Source organism: Aotus nancymaae, unplaced genomic scaffold, assembly GCF_030222135.1.
Source record: "Aotus nancymaae isolate 86718 unplaced genomic scaffold, 86718_ANA_hifiasm-v0.15.2.pri h1tg000057l, whole genome shotgun sequence".
NCBI lineage: Eukaryota > Metazoa > Chordata > Mammalia > Primates > Aotidae > Aotus > Aotus nancymaae.
Genome location: NW_026988471.1, coordinates 72,099,386 through 72,125,749, shown reverse-complemented (window position 1 = coordinate 72,125,749; position 26,364 = coordinate 72,099,386). Strand labels below are relative to the sequence as shown.

The 26,364-nt window shown below is 37.7% G+C and overlaps 1 protein-coding gene across 5 annotated transcripts in view; it reads left to right on the top strand.

Annotated features, from left to right (window-relative positions):
- The window catches only part of EXOC6B (exocyst complex component 6B), a 742,202-nt gene that overhangs the window by 145,080 nt on the left and 570,758 nt on the right, over positions 1-26,364 (top strand). For 4 of the 5 annotated variants that reach the window (XM_012475649.2, XM_064364233.1, XM_064364234.1 and 1 more), the window contains 4 exons: positions 5,250-5,415; positions 13,253-13,300; positions 15,153-15,243; positions 15,343-15,388. In XM_012475649.2, the coding sequence (XP_012331072.1) occupies positions 5,250-5,415; positions 13,253-13,300; positions 15,153-15,243; positions 15,343-15,388 (351 nt within the window). Of the gene's footprint in view, positions 1-5,249; positions 5,416-13,252; positions 13,389-15,152; positions 15,244-15,342; positions 15,389-26,364 lie in introns of those variants that run through there. The other variant, XM_064364235.1, reaches the window with a different exon arrangement.

Here is a 26,364-nt window from a genome sequence, read left to right as displayed (position 1 = left end):
AATAATGTCTAATTTATAAGGTGCATTGGATTTAATGAAATAACATAATGCTCATAACATTATTTTCCCCCCTTCTTTGACAAGCAAATTTGAGTTAATGTAGACTCTAAGCAAGTGATATAATCCTGTAGTGGTTCGGTACAGGGGAATGGTAAATATTTTTTCATGTAGAATTACTCAAGTGCCATTTTATAAATTAAGATCTCTTAATATGCACATGAAATTTAGGTGGGATATGGATATAGTATCATTATCATATTTAGAACTATGCATCAGATAGTTATACTAGGATAAATAATTTACTTTTTGCAAAAACCTGTGGTTTATTTGGGGGGTTTTGGAAACCAGACTCCACAGGGCAGCATTTATTTAGTTGTGTCAGAACGTAGGGTATAAAGAGTTTTGTTGATTGCCATGTATTTCTTCTTGTTTGCCTTTTACTGACTACTACTAGAATATTATTGAGATTTTCACAAATAATTAAACTAGTGCTGCGGTTTATTCCGTAGATTGTTTTGTTTGACTGCAACATAACCTGGATATGTCAAAAACCTATGCCTTTGTTCTCAGGATCCTGCTTACTAATAGTGATGGAAATTTAAACATTACAGTACTTTACACATCATTAGTAATCAGCTATAAGTCTCTGACCAACAAGTATTACGGAATATAATTTTTAGATTTTTAAGCAGTCCTATTTACTTGTAAGGCAACATCATTTCGAGGAATGTTAGAAAAGGGCCATCACTAGATGGCAGTCTTTCTCCACCTTAAGGTATTTGTTAAAAGAGGAAAAAAAGGCACAGTTTGTTCAACTGCAATGTTGACTACCAATATTAGATTAGCTTCAGTAGTAGATTTCTGACCTTTTCATTGTTTAAGTCTTGTTTATTTTTGTTTTTAGCCTTTTATAGCTGATAGATTCATTGATAGTTATACTTAAATATGCTTGAAATGCTGATTCATAGTGAACTGTTAGGTAGTGATCAGTTCATAATTGCCTTTTCCTTTGGTAGACAATTTGAAGAAAAACCTTTAAATTAGTGGTTTTTAACTGCTTTAATAACCAGATGGAAACTATGGGAAAATTTTCTCCTAATCATGCTTACATCTGCCTGTATATAGAAAATCCACATAGGATCTGGGAATCATGGATTTCCTGAAACATATGCATAGAACACAAAGTCTCTTAAACATAGTCTATATCCCCTGTTTTAAATATGGTTGTTTTATATTTTATTGTTATTATTATTATTTAATTCTCAAAATACTCTGGGGATCCACTGCAAACCTTTCATGTTATTCTGCATTATAATTAAAGAGAATATGACAATCATAATGGTCCTAAGATAGGAGTAACAGATGGTGAGTAGTGATAAGGAGGTAGAAACTTTATTAACTTGTGGTGTTTTTTGTTTTGTTTTTTAAAGAGATAGGGTCTCATTATGTTGACCAGGCTGGTTTTGAGCACCTAAAGCAATTCCTCTGTCTTGGCCTCCCAAAGTGCTGGGATTATCAGCATGGGCCACTACCCCTGGCCCATTAACTTGTTTTGAACTACTGCCTATTTATACTATTCTGCAAATGTATGATCTTAGCATTATTAAGTAAATTTGAAAGTGGAGGTGAATTGTAGATACTTAAAGCTAAGCTAGTACTTTTAAGAGAATTGTAATTGATTGCTTCCTATTTTCTAAATGAGAAAGCTGAGGGTCAGAGAGATTAACTGGATTGGCCAAAGACTTATAGCAAGCTAATTACAGTGCTAAGATGAAGGCTACGTAGGCAGCTAAAATCCACATTTCTTTTCTTAGGTTTTTGATTTTTTTTTTTTTAATGGGAAGATCATAGAGCCTAGGAAGGCATTATTAATATAAGTTCTGAATTTCTTTAGAGATTATCTTTTGTGATGTTAATGTAGATCTCTAGAGTGAAGAAATGAAAAGAAGTTTTGCCCAGTAGAAGGAACTACACTTGCCACCTAACTTAGAAGTACTACTGAGTCAGGGTGTACTGAATTTGAAACCAAGAGGTTGTCTAATATTGAATAATATGTCAGCTTATGCAGTTTATATTGAGGAGTTTTCAGTGATTCTTCCCAGTCTCCAAGTGTCAAGGTAAATGGGTATGTTTACATGAAAACATTTCTTTTCCTTTCCTTTGAAAAGGGGAAAAGTTAAGCTTATTTGAGATTACTTGAAATGTCAATGGTAGATTCTGTTAGGTATTCTAAACAGCTTTTTCAGGCAAGTGGTTATTCTACAGTTTTCCTGCTTGTCAAAGCAGGGATTGTTTATAATTTGTTTGACAATCTCCCTTTATTTCAAAGGAAGGAGAATGAATCCAGATTGCTCTGCCTTTTCTGAAGTAACTGTTCAGAATCTTGACTGGAAGCCAAACATGTACAGTCGTATGTTGCTTAGCAGAGAGGATATGTTCTGAAAAATGTGTCATTAGGTAATTTTGTTGTTGTGTGAACATCATAGAATGTACTTACACAAGCCTAGGTAGTATGTAGCCTACTACACACCTAGGCTGTATGGTATAGCCTATTGCTACTAGGCTGCAAACCTGTATGGTATGTTGCTGTACTTAATACTGTAGGCAATTATAACATACTGGTATTTGTATATCTAAATATAGAAAAGGTAATGTGTTGCACTACAACATTACAAAGGCTATGACTTCACTGCATAATACATTGGGACCACCATCGTATATGTGGTCCGTCGTTTGGTTTGTCTATGGTTACTGCTGAGTTTTGGGTGGTATAACTGATCTCCTGAGGGGAGTGTGTTATCTGATCCATAGGATCAGGGTAGTGATCCAGTACCCAGAAAGGATTATAGAACCAGGAAACATTGGCAATGAGCAAATGGGTATTTCTTGAACAAATGTCAGCAATCAGAGTCCTTAGAGATAGTGTTAGTCATTCTTTAGTCAATGATTGTTTACTTATTGTCTATTCCTTGTCTGGCACTGTTATAGAGGTACAGTAGTGAATATGGCAGACAAAATTCTTACCCTTGAGCTTATTAATCTAGTTGAGGTGGGTTGTGGGGTGGCAGAGATAAACAACATATCATGGATGATGAGGAGGAAGAGATTGTTCAAAGGTATAGGGGATGAACATTATTAGTATAAGAACTGCAAAAACAAAATTCTTGAGGCAGAGGCTTCAAAAAAAGCCAGGGTAGCTGGAACATAGAGGATGGAAGGGAATTTGGGTGGGAACTAGAGAGAGGAGAGAAATTAGGTTAGAGGGATAATGTGAGGTTAGATTATGTAGGGCCTTACAGGCAACGATAAAGATTCAAGATTTTTATTCTTTTATAAAGATAAGCCATTGAAGAGATTTAAGCAGGGGGATAACATATGAATTATTGCTTTAAAATGATCATTTTCATTACTGTGTGGAGTGTCTGTTTTGGGGCAAGGGGTGGAGTAGATAGAAAGTGCAGAATGGAGACTGTCAGGAAGCTGTTGCATTGGTCCAGTGTGGTTATAATATAGATTTAGACTTGTGTTTTGGTGGAAATGGTGGAACATGGTAAATTTTAAGACATGTTTCAGAGGTTGAGTTGTCAGGACTTATTAATGTATTGGATAGGGTATATGAAGGAAAGAGAGAGAGAGATAGATTTGGAGTCAATACTAGATTTTTGGCTTGGGCAAATGTATAGTGCTGTTAGCTGTAATAGGGTGGGTAGGTGGTTGGGAAATTTAAGGACGAACAGGTATAGGAGTGGAGATAGGTTAGTAATAATTTTTTTTTTTCCTATGTAAATACTGAGATGGCTTTAAAAAACCCAATTAGAGTTAAATAGTAGCTGGATATTTGAATCTAGTGCTCAGGGAAATGCTCTGAATTATAGGTATAGATTAAGAAATCAGCACTATGTGGATGACATTTTAAATCCATGGAATTAGAAGGCTTTGCTTGATGAAAGAGCATAGTACAGAATAGTAGAGGTCTTAGGAATGCTTAGGAATGTAGTAGAGGAGGAGCTAAGAATGGAGAGTGAGAAGGCACATCAGTAGAGGTTAAGAAAGATGTTAGTGTGGTATCATTGAAGTGTACAGGAGAGAGTGTTTAAAGGAGGAGAAAATATAAAACCATATTAAATGCTGCTATTAGGTGGAGTGAAATGAATACTTTAGTAAGGTAAAGAAGTGAGGAAGTGAAAGGGAGTTTTGCTGGGAAGGGGAAAGGGATGTGTAGTTAAAAGCAGTTTTTAAAAAGTCGTGTATAGACTGTGCGTGGTGGCTCATGCTTGTAATCTCAGCACTTTGGGAGGCAAAGGTGTGAGGATCATCCAAGGCCAGGAGTTCAAGATCAATCTGGCCAACATATTGAGACTTCATCTTTTATTAAAAAATAAAAACAATTATGTTTAAATAAAAGTTGTGTTTATATACCCATGAGAATCATCTGATAGAGAGGGAAAAATATATGATAGAGGAGGGATAAAAGGGAAAACTTGCAGGAATAAAATTCTTGAGACAACAAGAGGGACTGAATTACAGATAAGAGCTTGGAACACTTATTTTATTGTTACTAGAGGGTGGGGAGTAGGAGTTACAGATGTATAGTAGACTGATTGATTTTAATGAGCGAAGAGGAGGTAGTTCTCTGTGTCTATTTTTTTTCTGTAAAGTATATAGTCAGATCAGCAGCTGAGAGTAAAGGTATGAACATTTGAGGGGAGGACAAGGTAAGGTTCCCACACATATATATTGTAAAGAATGTAAAGTGGTTTTTCTGTGATGTGAGATGGGGGATAGTTGTAGTAGGATTATCCAGTGATATTGACTGCCTAATTTAGATTTGTAGTTACATGGCTGTCCTGAGTCTAGCCAGCACAGCTGTATGTTTTTTTCTCCAGCTGCGTTTGACTTCTTGAATATAGTCATGGAACAATCAGATAGCTGAATTTAACTAAAATTGAGCTTTTCTAGACTAGTTAAATTGAGAAGGGAAGGTACAAGGGAGTTATCATTCAGTCCTTTAATTTTGTGATGAATACTGTCAGGCACTCAAATATTTTGGAATGAATAAGAAAGCAAAATTTTGGATTTTCCTTAAAAATACTCATTTAACAACGAGGCACTGTTAATATACAATTGGGTTATCTTGTGGCTTATGTGCCCTAAATATCTAAAAAACAAATTTGCTTCTGGGTTTGTAATTCTGTTTCTCCTTCTTAGAAGTAACTGTGGTATAATCTTCATGCCATTTTTTTTCAAAGGTCTGTCTACGATGGTGAGGAACATGGACGTTTCATGGAGAAGCTTGAAACTCGTATCCGTAATCATGACCGAGAAATTGAGAAAATGTGCAACTTTCATTACCAGGGCTTTGTGGACTCTATAACTGAACTGCTAAAAGTGAGAGGAGAAGCCCAGAAACTCAAAGTAAGAAGGCTCTAAGAGACACTGTTTCTCTGTCCTGTGTTGGGGTTTTGACTAGGATTAAAGGATTAAGGATTATAACACAGAACACATATTTGTAGTGAAGATTTTTGTACAATTAGAAAGGAATTTATACTGAAATGCATATGCTTGAGATTATGGCTTTTTAGCTTAAAAGGATACACTTTTAAAGTTATATTTTAATTGGGATAACTACATGTGGACCGGAGCTGATCAGTAGCTGATTCTTTTAAACAGAAACTCAGTTTTGCTCTTCATGTTTCTGTTTTCTTGGTGGATAAAAGCTATCACTGTAGAATGACAGGATGTCAAGGCATTGCTATAAAATTCTTTGTAGCATGCCACCTAGGCCAAGAGAAAAACCAGTGGTTGTTGTAGAGGGTCTTCTACCAAAGAATGAAGGTTATTTCTTGATGTTACAGATTAAGGTTCAGTAAGGAGGCTAAGCACATGGTCTGGACCCTGGCATGGCAAAGTCACTTATCTTAGATAACTCACTTTGCTTGTTGATCTTAAATCTAACTAACTTCACTAAGCTCTTCTGTTCTTTCTAATGATCTATATGTAATTTGAGTTTTCTTTGTAAACACTCCTCATATGATCTGTAATAGTTTTATTTTCTTCTTTCAAGTCCTTATGCTTTTAATTCTTTTTCTTATTGAAATTTGAATTAAAATCCTAAAAGGATTTACATTGGTATGGGGTCAACTTGACAGTGAGTGTAAAATTCATTTTAAAAATACACTGACAAGAAAGCAAAGAAACAGTTTCACTGAGGGGCAAAGTGGGCAGTCAGACATTATATTGTATTCTAAAGCTATAATAATTTAAAAATTCAATTGATTGTAGAACATGACCTAAATCACTATGAAACTACCAAATTTCCTATTTAGCATGAATTTTTGTCTTTTGCTGATAAATATTAATATGTTTGATTATGTGGTGCTATCCTAGTCCCCATTGGGTCGAGGTATTATGTAATATATAATATGTACCTTAATATGTTTACAAAATCTTCAAAATTCTTAAGTTTAAACATATTAGGTCCTAAGGTTTTTTAAAAAAATTTATGGACCTGTACAACAGTATCCAGCCAGCTTAAGAAATAGTATATTGCCAACACAATTTAATCTCTCATTTGTACCCCCTCAGTTGCTTTCGTTACTTGAGAGGTAACAAGTCTTTTGATTTATTGTTTATGTTCTTTAATGCTTAGTTATTTTCATTTAAAGTAAGTTAGGTTTTTTTCCTTATTCAACATACCAAAATTAATTTCAGGGGAACTAAAGAGTTAAATGTAAAAAATAAAACCATAAAAGAACTAGTAGAAAATGTAGGTGAATACTTATATTATTTCGAGACATTTCTAAACAAAATTTCTAAACCAGAAAGAAAAAAATGGATAGATGTGACAACATTAAGAAGAAAGAACCTATTCTACCTACAAATTGAAACTTAAAAGGCAAATAATAAAAAATATTTACAAATACATACGGCAAATTGTTGATATCCTTATATATGAAGATTCTTGATAAAATAGGAAAAATATGAACATTCTCATAGAAAACTGAGAAATACGCAATAACATACAGTTTACATAAGAAGAAATATAAAGGAACTCTACAATTTAGAAAAAATTAAAGGAATGCAAATTTAAACAATAAGGTGTGAATCCTTAAATCCCCACATAGTTTTAGGATTTATTCTAAGGCCATAGGTGCATGTACAAGGATGTTCATGTGATGGTTTCTTTTAATAGGTAAAACTTAAAAGTGTTCCTAACATCATTTAATAGAGGATTACCAAAAGAAATTATGGTACATCTATTTGAAAGAGTAATAAACTTCAGTATAGTATAGAGGATATTTACCATGGGAAAGTATAAGAGGTATTTGCTTAATGTATGAAGCTGATTAAAAACTATGAATAGTTTTTTCTTTTTATAAATGAAATGCACATATTTTACATGCAAATAAATAAGCATAAAGAAGATTGGAAGACTGTATAACAAAATGGGTTATCAATAATCCCTTGATAATAAATAATTTTAATGTTTTCATTCTTGTGCCTTATGCCTCAGCCTCCCAAGTAGCTAGGAATACAGGTGTGTACCACCATGCCTGGCCAATTTTTGTAGTTTTAGTAGAAAAGGGGTTTTGCCATGTTGGCCAGGCTGGTCTTGAACTCCTGTCCTCAAGTGATCTGCCCATCTCAGCCTCCCAAAGTGTTGGTATTACAGGCATGAGCCACCATGCCTGGCCATATTAAAGAATCTTAATAGTGCTTCCTTCTATTTATTGGTCCATACATTTGTAATTCTTAAATTTTGTCGGCTGATCAGCCTCAGCTGGACAAAAGTATCTGAAATGCTTTTCTTTGTATTTTAAGTTTCCTGCAGTTTCAACTTACAATTTTAACTCTTCATTGGAAAACTCAGTGTTAAAGTGTACACATTAAAGCAAAATTTTCATTCAGTATAGGAAAATGATAAGTTGAAATCCATGTTAAGAAAATGAGGAAGACCTAAAACGAAGGAGATGGTGAAGAAGGGGCAGACTGCAGAGATGCTTATGAGATACAGTATCTCATCTATCTGGAATAGAGCCCATGACTCTCAGGTTTCTGGTTTGGGTGACAAATTAAGTATTAACTACCAAGTAGTTGGTAGTTCTAGTCATTCATATGGGGATTGAAATGGAGAGGGCCAGAATCTCATGGCTAGTTTGAATCCTCTCCCTAAAAAATGTATCCATGCATGAGAACATGAGAGTGTAAATTGAGAGCAATTTCTCATGACTTCATAGAGAAGCCCATAGAGTGATTCCTCTAGGGCATGCTTTCCAACCCTTTTCTTGTCACAGCATACATAGAAAGTGATATTTGAATGGCAGGCACCTGAGAATAAACTAGAGGGGTTTTGGGAGAATATGGGGCTTGTTTAAAAAAAAAAATCTTTACATTTTCTTTATGTATTATAATAAGAATAAAATACAGAGTATTAGGATATATTACAAATATATAAAAATGTTCTAAACAAATATTTTCATCATTTTAAAATGAGAAACTTGAACTTGATACCATGAAATAACCTTTTTTTGGTAACAGAGTCTTGCTCTGTTGCCTAGGCTGGAGTGCAGTGGCACGATCTTGGCTCACTGCAACCTCTGCCTCCCAGGTTAAAGTGATTCTCCTGCCTCAGCCTCCTAAATACAGGCGTGCCACCATGCCTGGCTAATTTTTGTATTTTTAGTAGAGTGGGGGTTTTGCCATGTTAACCAGGCTGGTCTGGAACTCCTCAGCCTGGGAGTTCCGCCTACCTCAGCCTTTCAAAGTTCTGGGCTTACAGGCATGAGCCACTGCACCTGGCCTGATAACTTTTTAAATAATTAGTTTTCTGCTTAAAATGACTACATGCTATGCAAATGTAATCAAGATGTTAAAAATGATACCCTCTTTGAATTTCTCATAGACACTATTCAAGAGAATCTCTTCTTATATGTAGATGATACAAAACATTGTTATTTCTGTATCTATTAAAAAAGTGATCCCCTGAAATTATACTAAAGAATTTTTTTTTAAATTTTTTTATTTTGAGACAGAGTCTCACTCTGTCACCTGGGCTGGAGTGCAGTGGCACAATCTTGGCTCATTGCAACTTCTGCCTCCTGGGTTCAAGCTATTCTTGTGCCTCGTGCCTCAGCCTCCCAAGTAGCTAGGACTACGGGCGTGTACCACCATGCCTAGCCAACTTTTGTGTTTTTAGTTGAGATGGGGTTTCGCCATGTGGGCCAGGCTGGTCTCGAACTCCTGTCCTCAAGTGATCTGCCTGTCTCAGCCTCCCTAAGTGTTGGTATTACAGGCATGAGCCACTATGCCTGGCGATATTAAAGAATCTCAATAGTGCTTCTTTCTATTTACTGGTCCATACATTTGTAATTCTTAAATTTTGTGGGAGGATCAGCCTCAACTAGACAAAAGTATCTGAAATGCATGAAAATAAACATATGGGGTTTCCTGGCAGGACCTGTGCATGCTATTTGTCCTCACCCAGCCATCTCATCTTCCTCTACTGATCTTGGGCTATTCTTTTCTATGCTCCTTAGACACCTGTATCCCATACTTCTCCCGTAGCTCCTTGGTGCCCTGGTCCATGAATGTCAGCACAATGTTTTGCATCTGGTTATTGGAGTAGTCATGTGGTGGGATACCTCCTTGGCGGGGTAGTACTGAATATAGCTCATAATGCTCCTGAAATGCTGATATCACTTGCTGGTTGGTACTCATCTTCTTTGCCTCTTAATTCCCTTGCCTTCCATCACATTTCTTCAAGTTGCAAGTTCCTTCAACTTGCTGAGAATGCCCCAGCAGGAATACCTGAACTGGAGGCTACTGTTTTAAGGTTTTAGTCTGTTTTAGGCTCTACCCAGACACTTTGAGGGCAGAGGGGATTAATGTCTAGTAGCACACCTGGGAGACTCTGCTCTAGGGGGATCCATTTGGCCTAGGTTCAGAACCTATGAAATAAAAAGTTTCCTGAACTCTAGAAAACAGTTTACAAAATGTGAAAAATTAAGTATTAACTACTGTCAATGCTATTTTAACATACCAATGAAAAGAAACTGTACTTCAAGATGCCCATTATTTCTTTTGATTCTCAATGTATACACACACACACTTCTTTGAATCAAAGAAAGTAGTGTCCTAGACTCCTAGACATACATCTAGTATAGTTTCTTTTCATTGTTTTTTTAATTTTTATTTTTTGAGACAGAGTGTTGCTCTGTCACCCCAAGCTGGAGTGCAGTGACATGATCTCAGCTCACTGCAACCTCCAACTCCTGGGTGCAAACGATTCTCCTGCCTCAGCCTCCTAAGTAGCTGGGACTACAGGTGCATGCCACCACAACCAACTAATTTTTGTATTTTTAGTAGAGATGGAGTTTCACCATGTTGGCCGGGCTGGTCTCGAACTTCTGGCCTCAAATGATCCACTGCCTCAGCCTCCCAGAGTGCTGGATTACAGGTGTGAGCCACTGCACCTGGCCTCTTTATTGTTGTGCATTGAAGTAGTTATTGAATGGTATTGACATTGTTATTATCTTTCTTTTTTTAAATTTTTATTCATTTATTTTTTTGAGATGGTGTTTTACTCTTTTGCCCAGGCTAGAGTGAAGTGGCAAGATCTCAGCTCACTGCAATCTTTGCCTCCACTGAGTTCAAGTGATTCTCCTGCCTCAGCCTCCTAAGTAGCTGGGATTACAGGTGCCTGTGACCACGCCTGGCTAATTTTTGTATTTTTAGTAGAGACAGGGTTTTACCATGTTGGCCAGGCTGGTCTCAAACTCCTGGCTTCAGGTGATCCACCTGACTTGGCCTCCCAAGGTGCTAGGATTACAGGTATGAGCCACCACACCCGACCCACAATTACTATCTTTCTTTCCGGAAGCACTGATTAGGTTCCTAGGGATATGTTTTAGAACCATGGTTTGCATGAAATTAATTTAGTGCACCTTGCTCAGTATTTTTACAAAAACTGAAATTAAATAGAATCAAACTGAATAGAAAACAAGAGAGTGCACTACATGTACTAAGGATAAATATTGTTTCTTGAAAATTGTGTGTGTGTATTCCCTGTATTTGTATACTGAATTGCAATGGAAAATGTATTTTTTACAGTGAGTTTAAGGTGAAAAAAAAGTGAGAAATGGTGCCTTCATAAGGCAAACAAGGCTACTCTAGTAGAGACAATGATGCTGAATTTAGGAGTATTTATGGAGGGTTGAATTTTAGGACATCTCCAGTTTAGGATAAAAAATACCTAATTTATTATTGAATAGCTACTGTAATGGGGATAGCATTATCACCCAAGGCAACCCATATGATTTTTTATTCACGTTGCTTGAACACTTTTTCTCATATTGGGCTGAATACTGTTTTCTGGTAACAAACACTGGTTTGAGTGATAATCTTCATTTTTAGGGAGCGACTTGACTTCTGACAGTTGTTCAGATATTTGAAGGACAGCCATTGTTTAAATATGGCTTATAGTATATAGGGTCCAGCTATAGTGTACAGTGTCTCCAAGTGAATATTTTACCTCTCTCGGCTAAAAATTCCTTCGTCTGTTTTTTATGTGGTATAGCTTTGACTCTTTCTCCAAATCTATTCACCTCTAACCATGCTTCAGCTTGTAAGGCCCTTCTTAAAACGTGGCATCCAACTGTAAATTTCATACTGTGGTATTACGACCTTACCATCTCCTTTATTCTAGACCAGGGGTTAGCAAACTCTGTCTCTTAGGCCAAATCCAGCTTGCCTCCTGTTTGTGTAAATAAAGTTTTATTGGAACACAGCCATGACCCTTCATTTACATTTATTTTCTTTATGGCTGCATTCCTGCTATGGAGGTAGAGTTGAATAGTTACAACAGAGACTGTATGGCTTGCAAAGCCTAAAATATTTACCATATGGCCCTTTATGGAAACAGATTGCTGACCCCCTTTTAGACAATGCTTCCATTAACATTGTCTTAGAGGTACATTTTGGACAGTTCGTCACTCTCAATTTGTATTAAGCTCAGTGTTTCACATGTGGTGCTATTAAGTGAATAATAAAGAGAGAATTTGCTGTTTTTTTGCCTCCTTTTCTGGTACTTTATAGAGGCTTTCTGGAGGAGTTCAGATTTCATTTTGTCTTTAGAAGGGGGTGCATACGGTAATCTGGTTTGAATGATAGTCCAGGAATAGAGTATATAGTTCAGAACAGTGATTTCAGAAATGTGCTTTTTAAAAAACTAGGTACTTGAGAAGATCTTCAGTTAAAGGGTATTATGTAAGATAAATTTGGAAAACATCCTATATGATATCCCTTTCTTGGGCATTTACAGTGCATGTCATTTTGTGTGTGTGTGTGTGTGTGTGTGTGTGTGTGTGTGTGTGTGCTTGCATGTGCATGGCTGTGTGCATGTGCAGAGTACCTGCTAACTAACATTTCTTGATGTCCTCAGGGACATAATAGGAAATGCTAGGTTAGGGGATGCATTGAAAGTATAAGGAGTGGCAATTATTGGTGGAAGGCTAGAAAGCCTTTGTTAAAAAACATTTTAGAAGTTAATATTGCTTATGTTTTGATATCACAGATGATGAGGAAATTACTGTTCTATATAATTAATTTTTTCCATCATTGAAATGTCAAAAGTGGATATCAAAAAAAGTAGATGCCATTTCCTTTAAATAATGAACTCTGGATCATTGAAAGGCTTATTCACCAATTTTTGACTATCTGATGGAGAGATTATGTCGGAAATTTGGAAGTATGGAAGTGTTAGGAGCTGTTGAGAATTAATGATCCAAAAAAACTTAAGGTAAAGCATTTTCTTGAAATTAAGATAATAAGCAAAGAGAAAAACTTTGACTTGAGTTAAAAAGTTTGATGTATACCCAACTTTTCCAGGAATACATTGGTGATAATGAGAAAAAATCTATGATAAAATTTGTTCTATTTTGTTTTTCTCTTCTCCTTTTCCTTTTGTCGCCCCAAAGTTAAAGTGTGATCTTTAGTTATTATAGTATTTTAGTTTAGAAATGTTCTCAACTCACCATATTTGTCAGTAAATTTTTCTTTTCAAAAGGTCATGCAAACATCGAGGATAAAAGTTGACATAATTTAAACTCAAGAGAATGCCACTTGACCAATATGTAGTGGAATACTGAAAATATCTAACTACCTATTCTCAATCTTTTCATATTAAATTTAGATATTTTTCAACTATTATCTAAATATTTGTTTTTTATGAGTTTAAATTGTCTTCTCTCCACAGAATCAAGTGACGGATACTAATAGAAAACTACAACATGAGGGAAAGGAAGTAAGACCAGCTTACCTTTTGAAGAAATCTTTTCTGTTTCATGCCATTCTCTTTTAATGACTATGTTGTTCATTTAATGGTTAAGACTGTAAGTAGTATGTTGGAAGTACTTGGACATTATTGTTGCTTTTCCTAATGTTTAACTGAATCAATTTACCATAGTCACTGGAAAGTCTAAGGAGAGAGGATACAGCCTTCTTAGTTGTGTTTTTAAATCATTGACTAGTCATATTACAGTAATGCTGTGCCTCTGTCTGGAATGTTATTTCCTCAATATTGACCTTCTTCAAATCTTTGCTCAAATATTGCCTTCTTAATGAGACCTTTCCTGACCACCTTATTTGAAGTTGTCTCATTCTTACCTGTGCTTTCTTTTGATCCTTTCCCACTTTTTCTTCATTGTGCCTATCATGCTCTGATATTACATTTAATATATTTTTACATATATATGTGTGTGTGTATATGTGTGTGTGTGTGTGTGTGTGTGTGTGTGTATCTGTCTGTCAACTTCCATTGGAAATTAAACTCCATGAGATTAGGAATTTTTGTTTGCTTTATTCATTGCTGTATCCCCTCCATCTACCTAAATAGTGAATGACAATGTGGATGCTCAACAAATATTTGTTTAAAAAGTTAATCAACCAGGCGCAGTGGCTGGGTTTACATGCTGTAATCGCAATGTTTTGGGAGGCTGAGGCGGGAGGATCACTTGAGGCCAGGAGTTTGAGACCAGCTTGGGCAACATAGTGAGACCGCATCTCTACCCTCCCACCCCCCTAAAAAAGAAATTGTAACCTGGTGTGGTAGTGCATGCCTATAGTCCCAGCTACTTGAGAGACTGAGGTGGGAGGATCTCTTAAGTCCAGGAGCTCGAGGTTGCATTAAGCCATGATTGCACCACTGCACTCTCAGCCTAGGTGACAGAGGGAGACCTTATCTCTATCCCCCCACCACGAAAAAAAAAATCATTGATTCTGTTAATTGACATATTTGTCATTTGAACCATCACAGTTTATAATATTATTTTACATCCACTTGTCATTTCATCCTCATGGCCAACAAAATCAGGACAGGTATTATCACTGTTTTATTGATGAGGAAACTAAAACAAATGATTTGCTAAATTTTACATAGTAATTGGCAAGGCTGGGACTAAAACCCAGGCTTTCTGACTTGTAGTAACATAACTGTTCTCTGTTATCTTGCTCCTTTGTTATCACCTAATACTTTTTTAATGTATTTTGATTGTTTCATCAATGACTTTTAGATTAGCTTTTGATTGTTTTATCAATGACTCAATCAGGACCATTCTCTTGTTCTTTTTTGCATGGTATCTAAGCAGATAACAGTATTTTTAAGGTATGGGTATGGGATAAATGCTGCAAGTAGATGTGTAGATCATTACTTTTTAAAGAAGTTTGCCTCACATTCTAAATTCTGCAGAGTACAATTTCTTCTAGTTACGTTATGGTATGACTTCAGATAGAAGGAATAAAAGTGATTTTCACTACACTGTTAACTCTTAGAAAAGCCAAATCTTTTAAGTGTGTGGTTTATTTGTTGAAATAGAGATTTAGTTGAAGATTGTTGTTTTCTCCCGGATAGCCCTTGTATTTTAGGACTTCATTTTACTTAGCTCTTCCTATTATTGTATGTATCTTGGGGAGAAAGTGGGAAAATGTGCAGGAATGTTTTACTGGTTAGGAAAGGCAGCACCTTAGTTCACTTGGCAGGTCTTACTATGGAACTGTCTGGGATTTTCTGATGAATTGAACATAGTGTGGAAAAATGTGACTGAAAACTTTTTATTTACAACCTTTGGCATAATTTAGTCTTTTTCCCTCTTGCCAAGCTGGTAATAGCGATGGAAGAGCTGAAGCAGTGTCGACTACAACAGAGAAATATTTCTGCCACTGTTGATAAATTAATGCTGTGTCTTCCAGGTGAGGAACTAGAAATGGAGAAGACTTCTTGGTGTAATTTTTTAGCTTTAATTAGGCTTTCTCTAAATCACGTTTGTGTATTCTTTTCTCTCTTTTAAGTCCTAGAGATGTACAGCAAACTGAGGGACCAGATGAAAACTAAAAGGTAAGATTTTTTTTTTTAATCAAACAGTTTTTACTTTATAAAATTTCTGTTATTTAGAATACTTTTAAGGTCCATATGCAGCATAACTTTTGAAAAAATAATTAAGTCTCTGACATCTTCTCAACCTTTTATATATTTATTGATTCATTTTAGATTTATTTATATGTATTAGTGGTATGCTAATGTGTTCCATCATGTATGTATTATGTTTAATAAATAATACTTATAGTTAGATTTTTAAAAGACCCAGTCTTCTAGGAAAAAGCATATACCTATTTTAGTGATAGTTGGTTTGAGATATGTTTTGATTTATTTAATAGTGTTGCAGAAAAAAATAGTACTGGTTTTGGTGTAAGAGTGCATTAGCTGGGGTTCTTCAGAAACAGAACCAGTAGCATGTTTGTGTGTGTGTGTGTGTGTGTGTGTGCACGTGTGTGCGCATGTGTGCCTGTATCTCTGTTTACCTACTGGAGAGGGAAGTATTTATTTTAAGGAATTGGCTAACATGATTGTGGAGTATAGCAAGTATAGCAAAAGCTGCATTGCAGGCGGGCAAGCTAGAGTCCCAGTGAAGAGTTAAGATTATAGCTTAAGTCCAGAGGGACTCTTCTGTATAATTCCCTCTTCCTTGGGCACTGTCAGCCTTTTTCCTATTAAGGTTTTCACCTGTGGTGGAATGAGGCCTATTCACATTTATGGAGGGTAATCATCTTTACTCATAGTCTATAACTTAAATGTTAACCTCATCTAAAAAATACCATCACAGAAACATCTAGAATAATATTTAACCAAATATCTGGGTCTTATGGCCCCCCAAGTTGCCACATAAAATAACTATCATCAAGGGGAAGGGTTCGGTTAAATTCAGAGGATTTCTTTTCTTTATGTTGTTTTCTTCTAGAGGAAAATCTACAGTGACTTTATAGTTCTGCTCCCCAAACTGGAATAAGCATCTCCAACCTCTCTGCCCTGAGATACCCTGAAGTATGATGGGGATATATGAAGCTATAGGATAAACGGAGCCTATGTTTCTGGAATGTTAGTTTTACCTAGGTTTTTAAGCAAAAAGTATACAATTGAAATGTATTTAATGTTGAGATAAGAATAGAAATATTATGAGCTGGGCACAGTGGCTCACGCCTATAATTCCAGCACTTTGGGAGGCTGAGGCAGGCGGATCACCTGAGGTCAAGACTTCAAGACCAGCCTGGCCAACATGGTGAAACCCCGTCTCTACTAAAAATACAAAAATTAGCTGGGAGTGGTGGCGCATACCTGTAATCCCAGATACTCAGGAGACTGAGACAGGAGAATCGCTTGAACACGCGAGGCAGAGGTTGCAGTGAGCCAAGATTGTGCCACTGCACTCCACTCCAGCCAAGGTAACAGAGTGAGACTCCATCTCACAAAAAAAAAAAAAAAGAAAGAAAGAAAGAAAGAAAGAAAAAGAAATATTATGGATAAAGAATTTTGAAGCTGAATCATTAGACATTAAATTTTTTTGTTTCTTCTGGTCATTTCCAAGATTTCCTTCTCTCCAGGAGGACATGCTCTCATAAGAGAACATGGTTAGAACACTATGAGAAGTTCTGTCTGAGATGTGAAAGTAGTATTAGTGCCCTAATAACCTTTTAGTAAAGTTCTAAAATTATAGAGAATTTAAGAATCACCTGTGAGCCAGGTGCAGTGGCTCACACCTATAATCCCAGAACTTTGGGAGGCTGAGGCAGGCAGATCACTTGAGGCTAGGAGTTCGAGATCTGCCTGGCCAATATGGCAAAACCCCATCTCTACTAAAAAACAAAAAAAGTAGCCGGGCATGGTGGTACACACCTGTAATCCTAGGTACTTGCATGAGAATTGGCTCACACGATAGCTCGAATTTGGGAGGCAGAGGTTGTGATGAGCCGAGATAGCATAATTGTACTCCAGCCTGGGTGACAGAGTGATATTGTCTAAAAAAAAAAAACCACCTGTGTACCAACTTCTCAGAATTAACAGATATTAACAGTTTTCCAGTTTTGATTCATATATATGTAAAGAAAAATAGTATATATATATATATATATATATATATATATATATATGGACAGAAAGAGGTGTGTGTATACACACACACACAGAGACTTTAAAAAATTACAGATAAAATTTATGTTCCCTTCTTCAGTCTTATTTCTTTCCTTACTCCTCTGAGGAAACCAGTATCATAAATTTATTGAATGTTTTTCTGGGCTCTGCTTTTAATATTTATAAATCATATATTGTTTTGTTTTGTGTTTAAAAAGTTTATGTAGATGATTCTTAGTCCTCATTTTGAGATCTGTGTATTCACTCAACAAAGATGAACTGAGTACCTACTATGCACTAGGTATTGCTCTTGGTGCTGGGGATATAACTATGAATAAAACAGATAAAAATATCCACCCTCTGGGGCTTGCATTACTAGTAGACAGCTTATTTCTTTAATAGATACAGTTTGCTCGTTTTAATCACTCTATGGTCGTCTATTATATACATAATTCACTTTTCCCCTGCCGGTTCCAGTGCTGTTCACCAATATTTCTGGCTACTTCCTTTGGCACAAGGTCATATTATATTTCCTGGGTTCCCTGTATATATTTACTGGGTTCCCAGTTCTGTGTGACTTTTTCTGGCTTATAAGATGTGAGCAAAAGTGGTATGTGTCACTTTGGGCTTAGCATTTAATTTCTCTCCAGAGTTTCTCTTATTTTCCCTTGTTCTTGAAAAATGGCAACTCCAAGATGCTAGTTGAGTTCCTGAGTAACTTCAGGGAGCAGAGCCTACCTGCCAACCTGTTATGAATGTATAACATGAGTAAGTTTTAAATCTTTGTTTTAAGCTCCTGAGATTTTTGGGGTGGTTATTGCTACAAGATAACTATCCTGACTGATACTATTAGGGACATTTGGTATGTTTCCAGTAGTAATGATAGACAGTGGTGCAATAAATATCCTTGTTCTTGTCTCCTTGGACTCATATTCAAAATTTCTTGACAGTGTTGTTCTTCAGATGTTGTCATGCATGCAAATGATATCATGTGGATTTGTTAAATATAGATTCTGATTGAATAGGTCTGGCTGGGGTCATTCCTGAGATTCTGCACTTCCTGTCATGCTCCCAGGTGATGCCAATTCTGTTGGTCTAGGGTCTATACCTAGAAGGAGATCAGCTGGATCAAAGAAAAAGTTTACATGTCTTCGATCTTATTGTTGTTCTCTATGGTGATTTCCCCATTCATCCTACCATTGGTATTTTGTGGGAAGTCCTGTTACTCTACCTCCTGGTAACATCTATATTGTCAAACTTTTTGATTTTTACTAGTCTGATGATTGTTAAGTGATAGATCACTATTGTGATTTTTATTTTATTTTTATTAGATTATTAGTGAATTTAGGTTTTAGGTATTTGGGTTTTCTATCATCTACTTGCTGACTGCTTTTAGGTTGTTTATTTTCTTTTTCATTTAAAGGAATTATATACTTTGGATGCCTTTTCCTGTTATATATTGTCTTCCAATGCATGGCTTATCTATTAACATTATATAATTAGTAGTATTTATTGTATAGTTTTTTTTTTATTGCATTTTAGGTTTTGGGGTACGTGTGAAAAACATGCAAGATTGTTGCATACGTGCATATGTGGCAGTGTGATTTGCTGCCTTCCTCCCCTTCACCTATATGTGGCATTTCTCCCCATGCTATCTCTCCCCAACTCCCCACCCCCCGCTGTCCCCCCGCAACAGACCCCAGTATATAGTGCTCCCCTCCCTGTGTCCATGTGTTCCCATTGTTCAACACTCGTCTATGAGTGAGAACATGCGATGTTTGATTTTGTGTTCTTGTGTCAGTTTGCTGAGAATGATGGTTTCCAGGTTCATCCATGTCCCTACAAAGGACGCGAACTCATCGTTTTTGATGGCTGCATAATATTCCATGGTGTATATGTGCCACATTTTTCCTGTCCAGTCTATCATCGATGGGCATTTGGGTTGGTTCCAGGTCTTTGCTATTGTAAACTGTGCTGCAGTGAACATTCGTGTGCATGTGTCCTTATAGTAGAACGATTTATAATCCTTTGGATATATACACAGTAATGGGATTGCTGGGTCAAATGGAATTTTTATTTCTAGGTCCTTGAGGAATCGCCACATTGTCTTCCACAATGGTTGAACTAATTTACACTCCCACCAACAGTGTAAAAGTGTTCCTATTTCTCCACATCCTCTCCAGCATCTGTTGTCTCCAGATTTTTTAATGATTGCCGTTCTAACTGCCGTGAGATGGTATCTCAATGTAGTTTTGATTTGCATTTCTCTAATGACCAGTGATGATGAGCATTTTTTCATATGCTTGTTGGACTCATGTATGTCTTCTTTTGTAAAGTATCTGTTCATATCCTTCGCCCATTTTTGAATGGGCTCGTTTGTTTTTTTCTTGTAAATCTGTTTTAGTTCGTTGTAAATTCTGGATATCAGCCCTTTGTCAGATGGGTAGGCTGCAAAAATTTTTTCCCATTCTGTTGGTTGCCGATTCACTCTATTGACTGTTTCTTTCACTGTGCAGAAGCTGTGGAGTTTGATTAGGTCCCATTTGTCTATTTTGGCTTTTGTTGCCATTGCTTTTGGTGTTTTGGTCATAAAGTCCTTGCCTACGCCTATGTCCTGAATGGTTTTGCCTAGGTTTTCTTCTAGGGTTTTTATGGTGTTAGGCCTTATGTTTAAGTCTTTAATCCATCTGGAGTTAATTTTAGTGTAAGGTGTCAGGAAGGGGTCCAGTTTCTGTCTGCATATGGCTAGCCAGTTTTCCCAACACCACTTATTAAACAGGGAATCCTTTCCCCATTGCTTGTTTTTATCGGGTTTGTCAAAGATCGGATGGTTGTAGATATGTTGTGTTGCCTCCGAGGCCTCTGTTCTGTTCCATTGGTCTATATCTCTGTTTTGGTACCAGTACCATGCTGTTTTGATTACTGTAGCCTTGTAGTAGAGTTTGATGTCCGGTAGTGTGATGCCTCCCGCTTTGTTCTTTTTGCTTAGAATTGACTTGGCTATGTGGGCTCTCTTTTGATTCCATATGAAGTTTAAGGTGGTTTTTTCCAGTTCTGTGAAGAAGGTCATTGGTAGCTTGATGGGGATAGCGTTGAATCTGTAAATTACTTTGGGCCGTATGGCCATTTTCACGATATTGATTCTTCCTAACCATGAACATGGAATGTTTCTCCATCTGTTTGTGTCCTCTCTTATTTCGTTGAGCAGTGGTTTGTAGTTCTCCTTGAAGAGGTCCTTTACGTTCCTTGTTAGTTGTATTCCTAGGTATTTTATTCTCTTTGTAGCAATTGTGAATGGCAGTTCGTTCTTGATTTGGCTCTCTTTAAGTCTGTTATTGGTGTATAGGAATGCTTGTGATTTTTGCACATTGATTTTGTATCCTGAGACTTTGCTGAAGTTGCTTATCAGTTTCAGGAGATTTTGGGCTGAGACGATGGGGTCTTTTAGATATACAATCATGTTGTCTGCAAATAGAGACAATTTGACTTCCTCCTTTCCTAATTGAATACCTTTATTTCTTTTTCTTGCCTGATTGCTCTGGCTAGAACTTCCAGTACTATATTGAATAGGAGTGGTGAGAGAGGGCATCCTTGTCTAGTGCCAGATTTCAAAGGGAATGCTTCCAGTTTTTGCCCATTCAGTATGATATTGGTTGTCGGTTTGTCGTAAATAGCTTTTATTATTTTGAGATACGTTTCGTCGATACCTAGTTTATTGAGGGTTTTTAGCATAAAGGGCTGTTGAATTTTGTCAAAGGCCTTTTCTGCATCAATTGAGATAATCATGTGGTTTTTGTCTTTGGTTCTGTTTATGTGGTGAATTATATTTATAGACTTGCGTATATTGAACCAGCCTTGCATCCCCGGGATGAATCCTACTTGATCATGGTGGATAAGCTTTTTGATGTGCTGCTGTAATCGGCTTGCCAGTATTTTATTGAAGATTTTTGCATCTATATTCATCATGGATATTGGCCCGTAGTTTTTTTTTCTTGTTGAGTCTGTGCCGGGTTTTGGTATGAGGATGATGTTGGTCTCATAAAATGATTTGGGAAGGATTCCCTCTTTTTGGATTATTTGGAATAGTTTCAGTAGGAATGGTACCAGTTCCTCTTTGTATGTCTGGGAGAATTCGGCTGTGAACCCATCTGGACCTGGGCTTTTTTTGGGTGGTAAGCTCTTAATTGCTGCCTCGACTTCAGACCTTGTTATTGGTCTATTCAGGGTTTCGACTTCTTCCTGGTTTAGGCTTGGGAGGAGGCAACTGTCCAGGAATTTATCCATTTCTTCCAGGTTTTCTAGGTTATGTGCATAGAGTTGTTTGTAATAATCTCTGATGATGGTTTGAATTTCTGTGGCATCTGTGGTGATATCCCCTTTTTCATTTTTTATTGCATCTATTTGATTATTCTCTCTTTTCTTTTTTATTAATCTGGCTAGTGGTCTATTTTGTTGATCTTTTCAAAAAACCAGCTGCTGGATTTATTGATTTTTTGTAGGGTTTTTCGTGTCTCTATCTCCTTAAATTCTGCTTTGATCTTAGTTATTTCTTGTCTTCTGCTAGGTTTTAAGTTTTTTTGATCTCGCTCCTCTAGCTCTTTCCATTTTGACGATAGGGTGTCAATTTTAGATCTCTCCTTTCTTCTCATGTGGGCACTTATTGCTATATATTTCCCTCTAGAGACTCCTTTAAATGTGTCCCAGAGATTCTGGTATGTGGTGTCTTCGTTCTCGTTGGTTTCGAAGAACATCTTTATTTCTGCCTTCGTTTCATTGTTTATCCAGTCAACATTCAGGAGAAAGTTGTTCATTTTCCATGAAGCTGTGTGGTTCTGGATTGGTTTCTGAATTCTGAGTTCTAACTTGATTGCACTGTGGTCTGAGAGACTGTTTGTTATGGTTTCCGTTCTTTTGCATTTGCTGAGGAGTGATTTACTTCCAATTATGTGGTCAGTTTTAGAGTAGGTGTGATGTGGTGCTGAGAAGAATGTATATTCTGTGGATTTGGGGTGGAGAGTTCTGTAAATGTCTATTAGGTTTGCTTGTTCCAGGTCTGAGTTGAAGTCCTGGATATCTTTGTTAATTTTCTGTTTCGTTGATCTGTCTAATATTGCCAATGGTGTATTGAAGTCTCCCACTATTATTGTGTGGGAGTCTAAGTCTCTTTGTAAGTCATTAAGAACTTGCCTTATGTATCTGGGTGCTCCTGTATTAGGTGCATATATATTTAGGATTTTTAGCTCTTCTTGTTGCATTGATCCTTTTACCATTATGTAATGTCCTTCTTTGTCTCTTTTGATCTTTGTTGCTTTAAAGTCTATTTTATCAGAGATGAGAATTGCAACTCCTGCTTTTTTTTGCTCTCCATTTGCTTGGTAAATCTTCCTCCATCCCTTTATTTTGAGCCTTTGTGTATCCTTGCATCTGAGATGGGTTTCCTGGATACAGCACACTGATGGGTTTTGGCTTTTTATCCAATTTGCCAGTCTGTGTCTTTTGATTGGGGCATTTAGTCCATTAACGTTTAGGGTTAATATTGTTATGTGTGAATTTGATCCTGCCATTTTGATGCTAGCCGGCTGTTTTGCCCATTGGTTGATGCAGATTCTTCATTGTGTTGATGCTCTTTACCATTTCGTGTGTTTTTGGAGTGGCTGGTACTGGTTGTTCTTTTCTATGTGTGGTGCCTCTTTCAGGAGCTCTTGTAAAGCCGGTCTGGTGGTGATGAAATCTGTGAGTACTTGCTTGTTCACAAAGGATTTTATTTTTCCTTCACTTATGAAGATTAGTTTGGCTGGATATGAAATTCTGGGTTCGAAGTTCTTTTCTTTAAGGATGTTGAATATCGGCCCCCACTCTCTTCTGGCTTGTAGGGTTTCTGCTGAGAGATCTGCTGTGATTCTGATGGGCTTCCCTTTGTGGGTAACCTGACCTTTCTCTCTGGCTGCCCTTAGTATTTTCTCCTTCATTTCAACCCTGGTGAATCTGACGATTATGTGCCTTGGGGTTGCTCTTCTTGAGGAATATCTTTGTGGTGTTCTCTGTATTTCCTGGACTTGAATATTGGCCTGCTTTGCTAGGTTGAGGAAGTTTTCCTGGATAATATCTTGAAGAGTATTTTCCAGCTTGGATGCATTCTCTTCGTCACATTCAAGTTCACCTATCAAACGTAGATTAGGTCTTTTCACATAGTCCCATATTTCTTGTTGACTTTGTTGATTCCTTTTTACCCTGTTTTCTCTAATCTTGCCTTCTCGTTTTATTTCATTGGGTTGATCTTCGACCTCTGATATCCTTTCTTCTGCCTGGTCAATTCGGCTGTTGAAACTTGTGCATGCTTCGCGAAGTTCTCGTGTTGTGTTTTTCAGCTCCATCAATTCACTCATATTCCTCTCTAAATTGTCCCTTCTCGTTAGCATTTCGTCAAGTCTTTTTTCAAGGTTCTTAGTTTCTTTGCATTGGGTTAGAACATGTTCTTTTAGCTCACAGAAGTTTCTTATTATCCACTTTCTGAAGGGTGATTCTGTCATTTCATCACACTCATTCTCCATCCAGTCTTGTTCCCTTGCTGGTGAGGAGTTGTGATCCCTTGTAGGAGGAGAGGTGTTCTGGTTTCTGGTGTTTTCATCCTTTTTGCGCTGGTTTCTTCCCATCTTTGTGGATTTATCCACCTGTCGACTTTGTAGTTGTTGACTTTCTGATTTTGGTAAGTTTAAGTCTGCAGCAGCAGAACTCATAAACCCCCTTTTTTTCCCCAGGTGCTCTGTCCCAGGGAGTTAGGGCTTTATGAATTTCTGCTGTGCTGCTGCCATTTTCCCTGCCCACAAGGAGGCAGCCTAGTCACTCTCAGCCTGCAGAGGCTTCGCTGAGCTGCCGTGGGCTCCACCCCGCTGCCGTGTGAACTTCCCTGCAGTCATGTTTATATGGGTGTAGTTAGAACTGCTTCTGCTATGTTGGCCCGCCTCTGTAGTGACGGACTCTCTGTGTAATGGCGGGTTGCCTTGGCGACAGCAGGTTGCCTCAGGAACTGCAGGCTGCCTCCGTAATGGCGGACGCCCCTCCTCCACAGAACTGGACCGTCCTGGGTTCAGTTGTGTTTGCCGTGAAAGTCTCAACCCAGAGTATTTCCAATTGCTGTTTTTTTGTTTTTGTTTTTGTTTTTGCGGGGGTGGGACCAGCCGGGCCTGGTCACCTGGCTCCCTCCCTCAGATCCTTTTGTTTTTTAGTTGAATGGTCGGCTCTCTACCAGGTGACCTGGTCGCCTGTTGAATAGGTGCTGGGATCTGTGTGATTTCCCATGCGGCGACCCACTGCGCTGGCTGAAACCGTGGCTCTGAGATTCGTGGCGCTTTTTTGCCTGGGAATCTCCTGGCCTGGCTCCCTGCTTCAGCTCCCATTGCTGGCTAAGAGGGGACACAGTCTTGTTTACTCTGCACTGGGAGCCGCTGCACCAGCTGAAACCGCGGTCCTGAGATTCGTGGTGCCTTTTTGCCTGGGAATCTCCTGGCCTGGCTCCCCGTTTCAGCTCCCCTTGCTAGCTAAGAGGGGACACAGTCTAGTTTACTCTGCACTGGGAACCCCTGCGCCAGGGGGCAGGCCAAACAGCTGCGCTGGCGACCCGTGGGGCTCCTCCGCTTGTGAATCTCCTGGTCTGTGGGCAGTAAAAATCCATCTGGAAATGCGGCGTCCACTCACCCTCTGCGCTTTCACTCGGACCTGCAATCCTGAGCTCCTCCTAACCGGCCATCTTGGATCTCTCTCTGCCTGTATAGTTGTTTTAAGTGTTGGTGTAATCAAATTTATTTTTTGGGTTTCAAAAAATTTTATTTTTAGACATTCTTAAGTTCAGTATAAATACGTGTCTTTTTCTTGAACCAGGTAAAGAAGGTTGCTAACATGACACACTATCATCCCCAATTACTTTAGTGGGGTTTCCTACAGATAAAGACATTCTTTTTTTTTTTTTCCAAGACGGAGTTTCGCTCTTGTTCCCAGTCTGGAGTGCGATGACGCGATCTCGGCTAACCGCAACCGCCACCTCCTGGGTTCAGGCAATTCTCCTGCCTCAGCCTCCTGAGTAGCTGGGATTACAGGCATGCGCCACCATGCCCAGCTAATTTTTTGCATTTTTAGTAGAGACGGGGTTTCACCATGTTGACCAGGATGGTCTCGATCTCTTGACCTCGTGATCCACTCGCCTTGGCCTCCCAAAGTGCTGGGATTACAGGCGTGAGCCACCGCGTCCGGCCTAAAGACATTCTTTCATACAGCCATAGTGCAACAGAGAATGGACATTAGCTTTGACATGTTTATAGCACCTAATCAGCATACCCAATTCAAGTTTTGCTAATTGTCTCAGTCATGTTCTTTCTAGCAAAAGGATCCAGTTCAAATCACATGTTGCTTTTAGTTGTCATGTCTTTTTCAGTTCTAGAACTGTCCTCAACCTTTCCTTGCCTTTCATGACCTTATTACTTTTGAAGATTACCTGCCAGTTATTCTGTATCTTGCTTTCTTTAAAAAGATCTCATCTGACAATCTCTGTTTTTAATTTAGACTGTTTAGATCTTTTACATTTCATACAGTTATCAACATATGGGCTTAAATCTACTGTCTTCTAATGTATTTTCCATTTATCCTACCTGTTCTTTGTTCCTTCTCTGTATTCTTGTCTTTTAAAAAAATCAATTTCTATATTTTAGGATGTTGTTTTGTATTTAGTAATGCGCTAATATTTATACCTCTTTGTTTATAATTTTTTCTTGTTCTCCTCAAGGTATTGGTTACAGGACCCCTGGGATAGGGGTCTGTAGACGCTTAAGTCCCTTATATAAATTGGCATGATATTTGCATGTAAGCTACCCACATCCTTCTAATACTTTCAGTCATCTCTAGATTACTTAGAATAC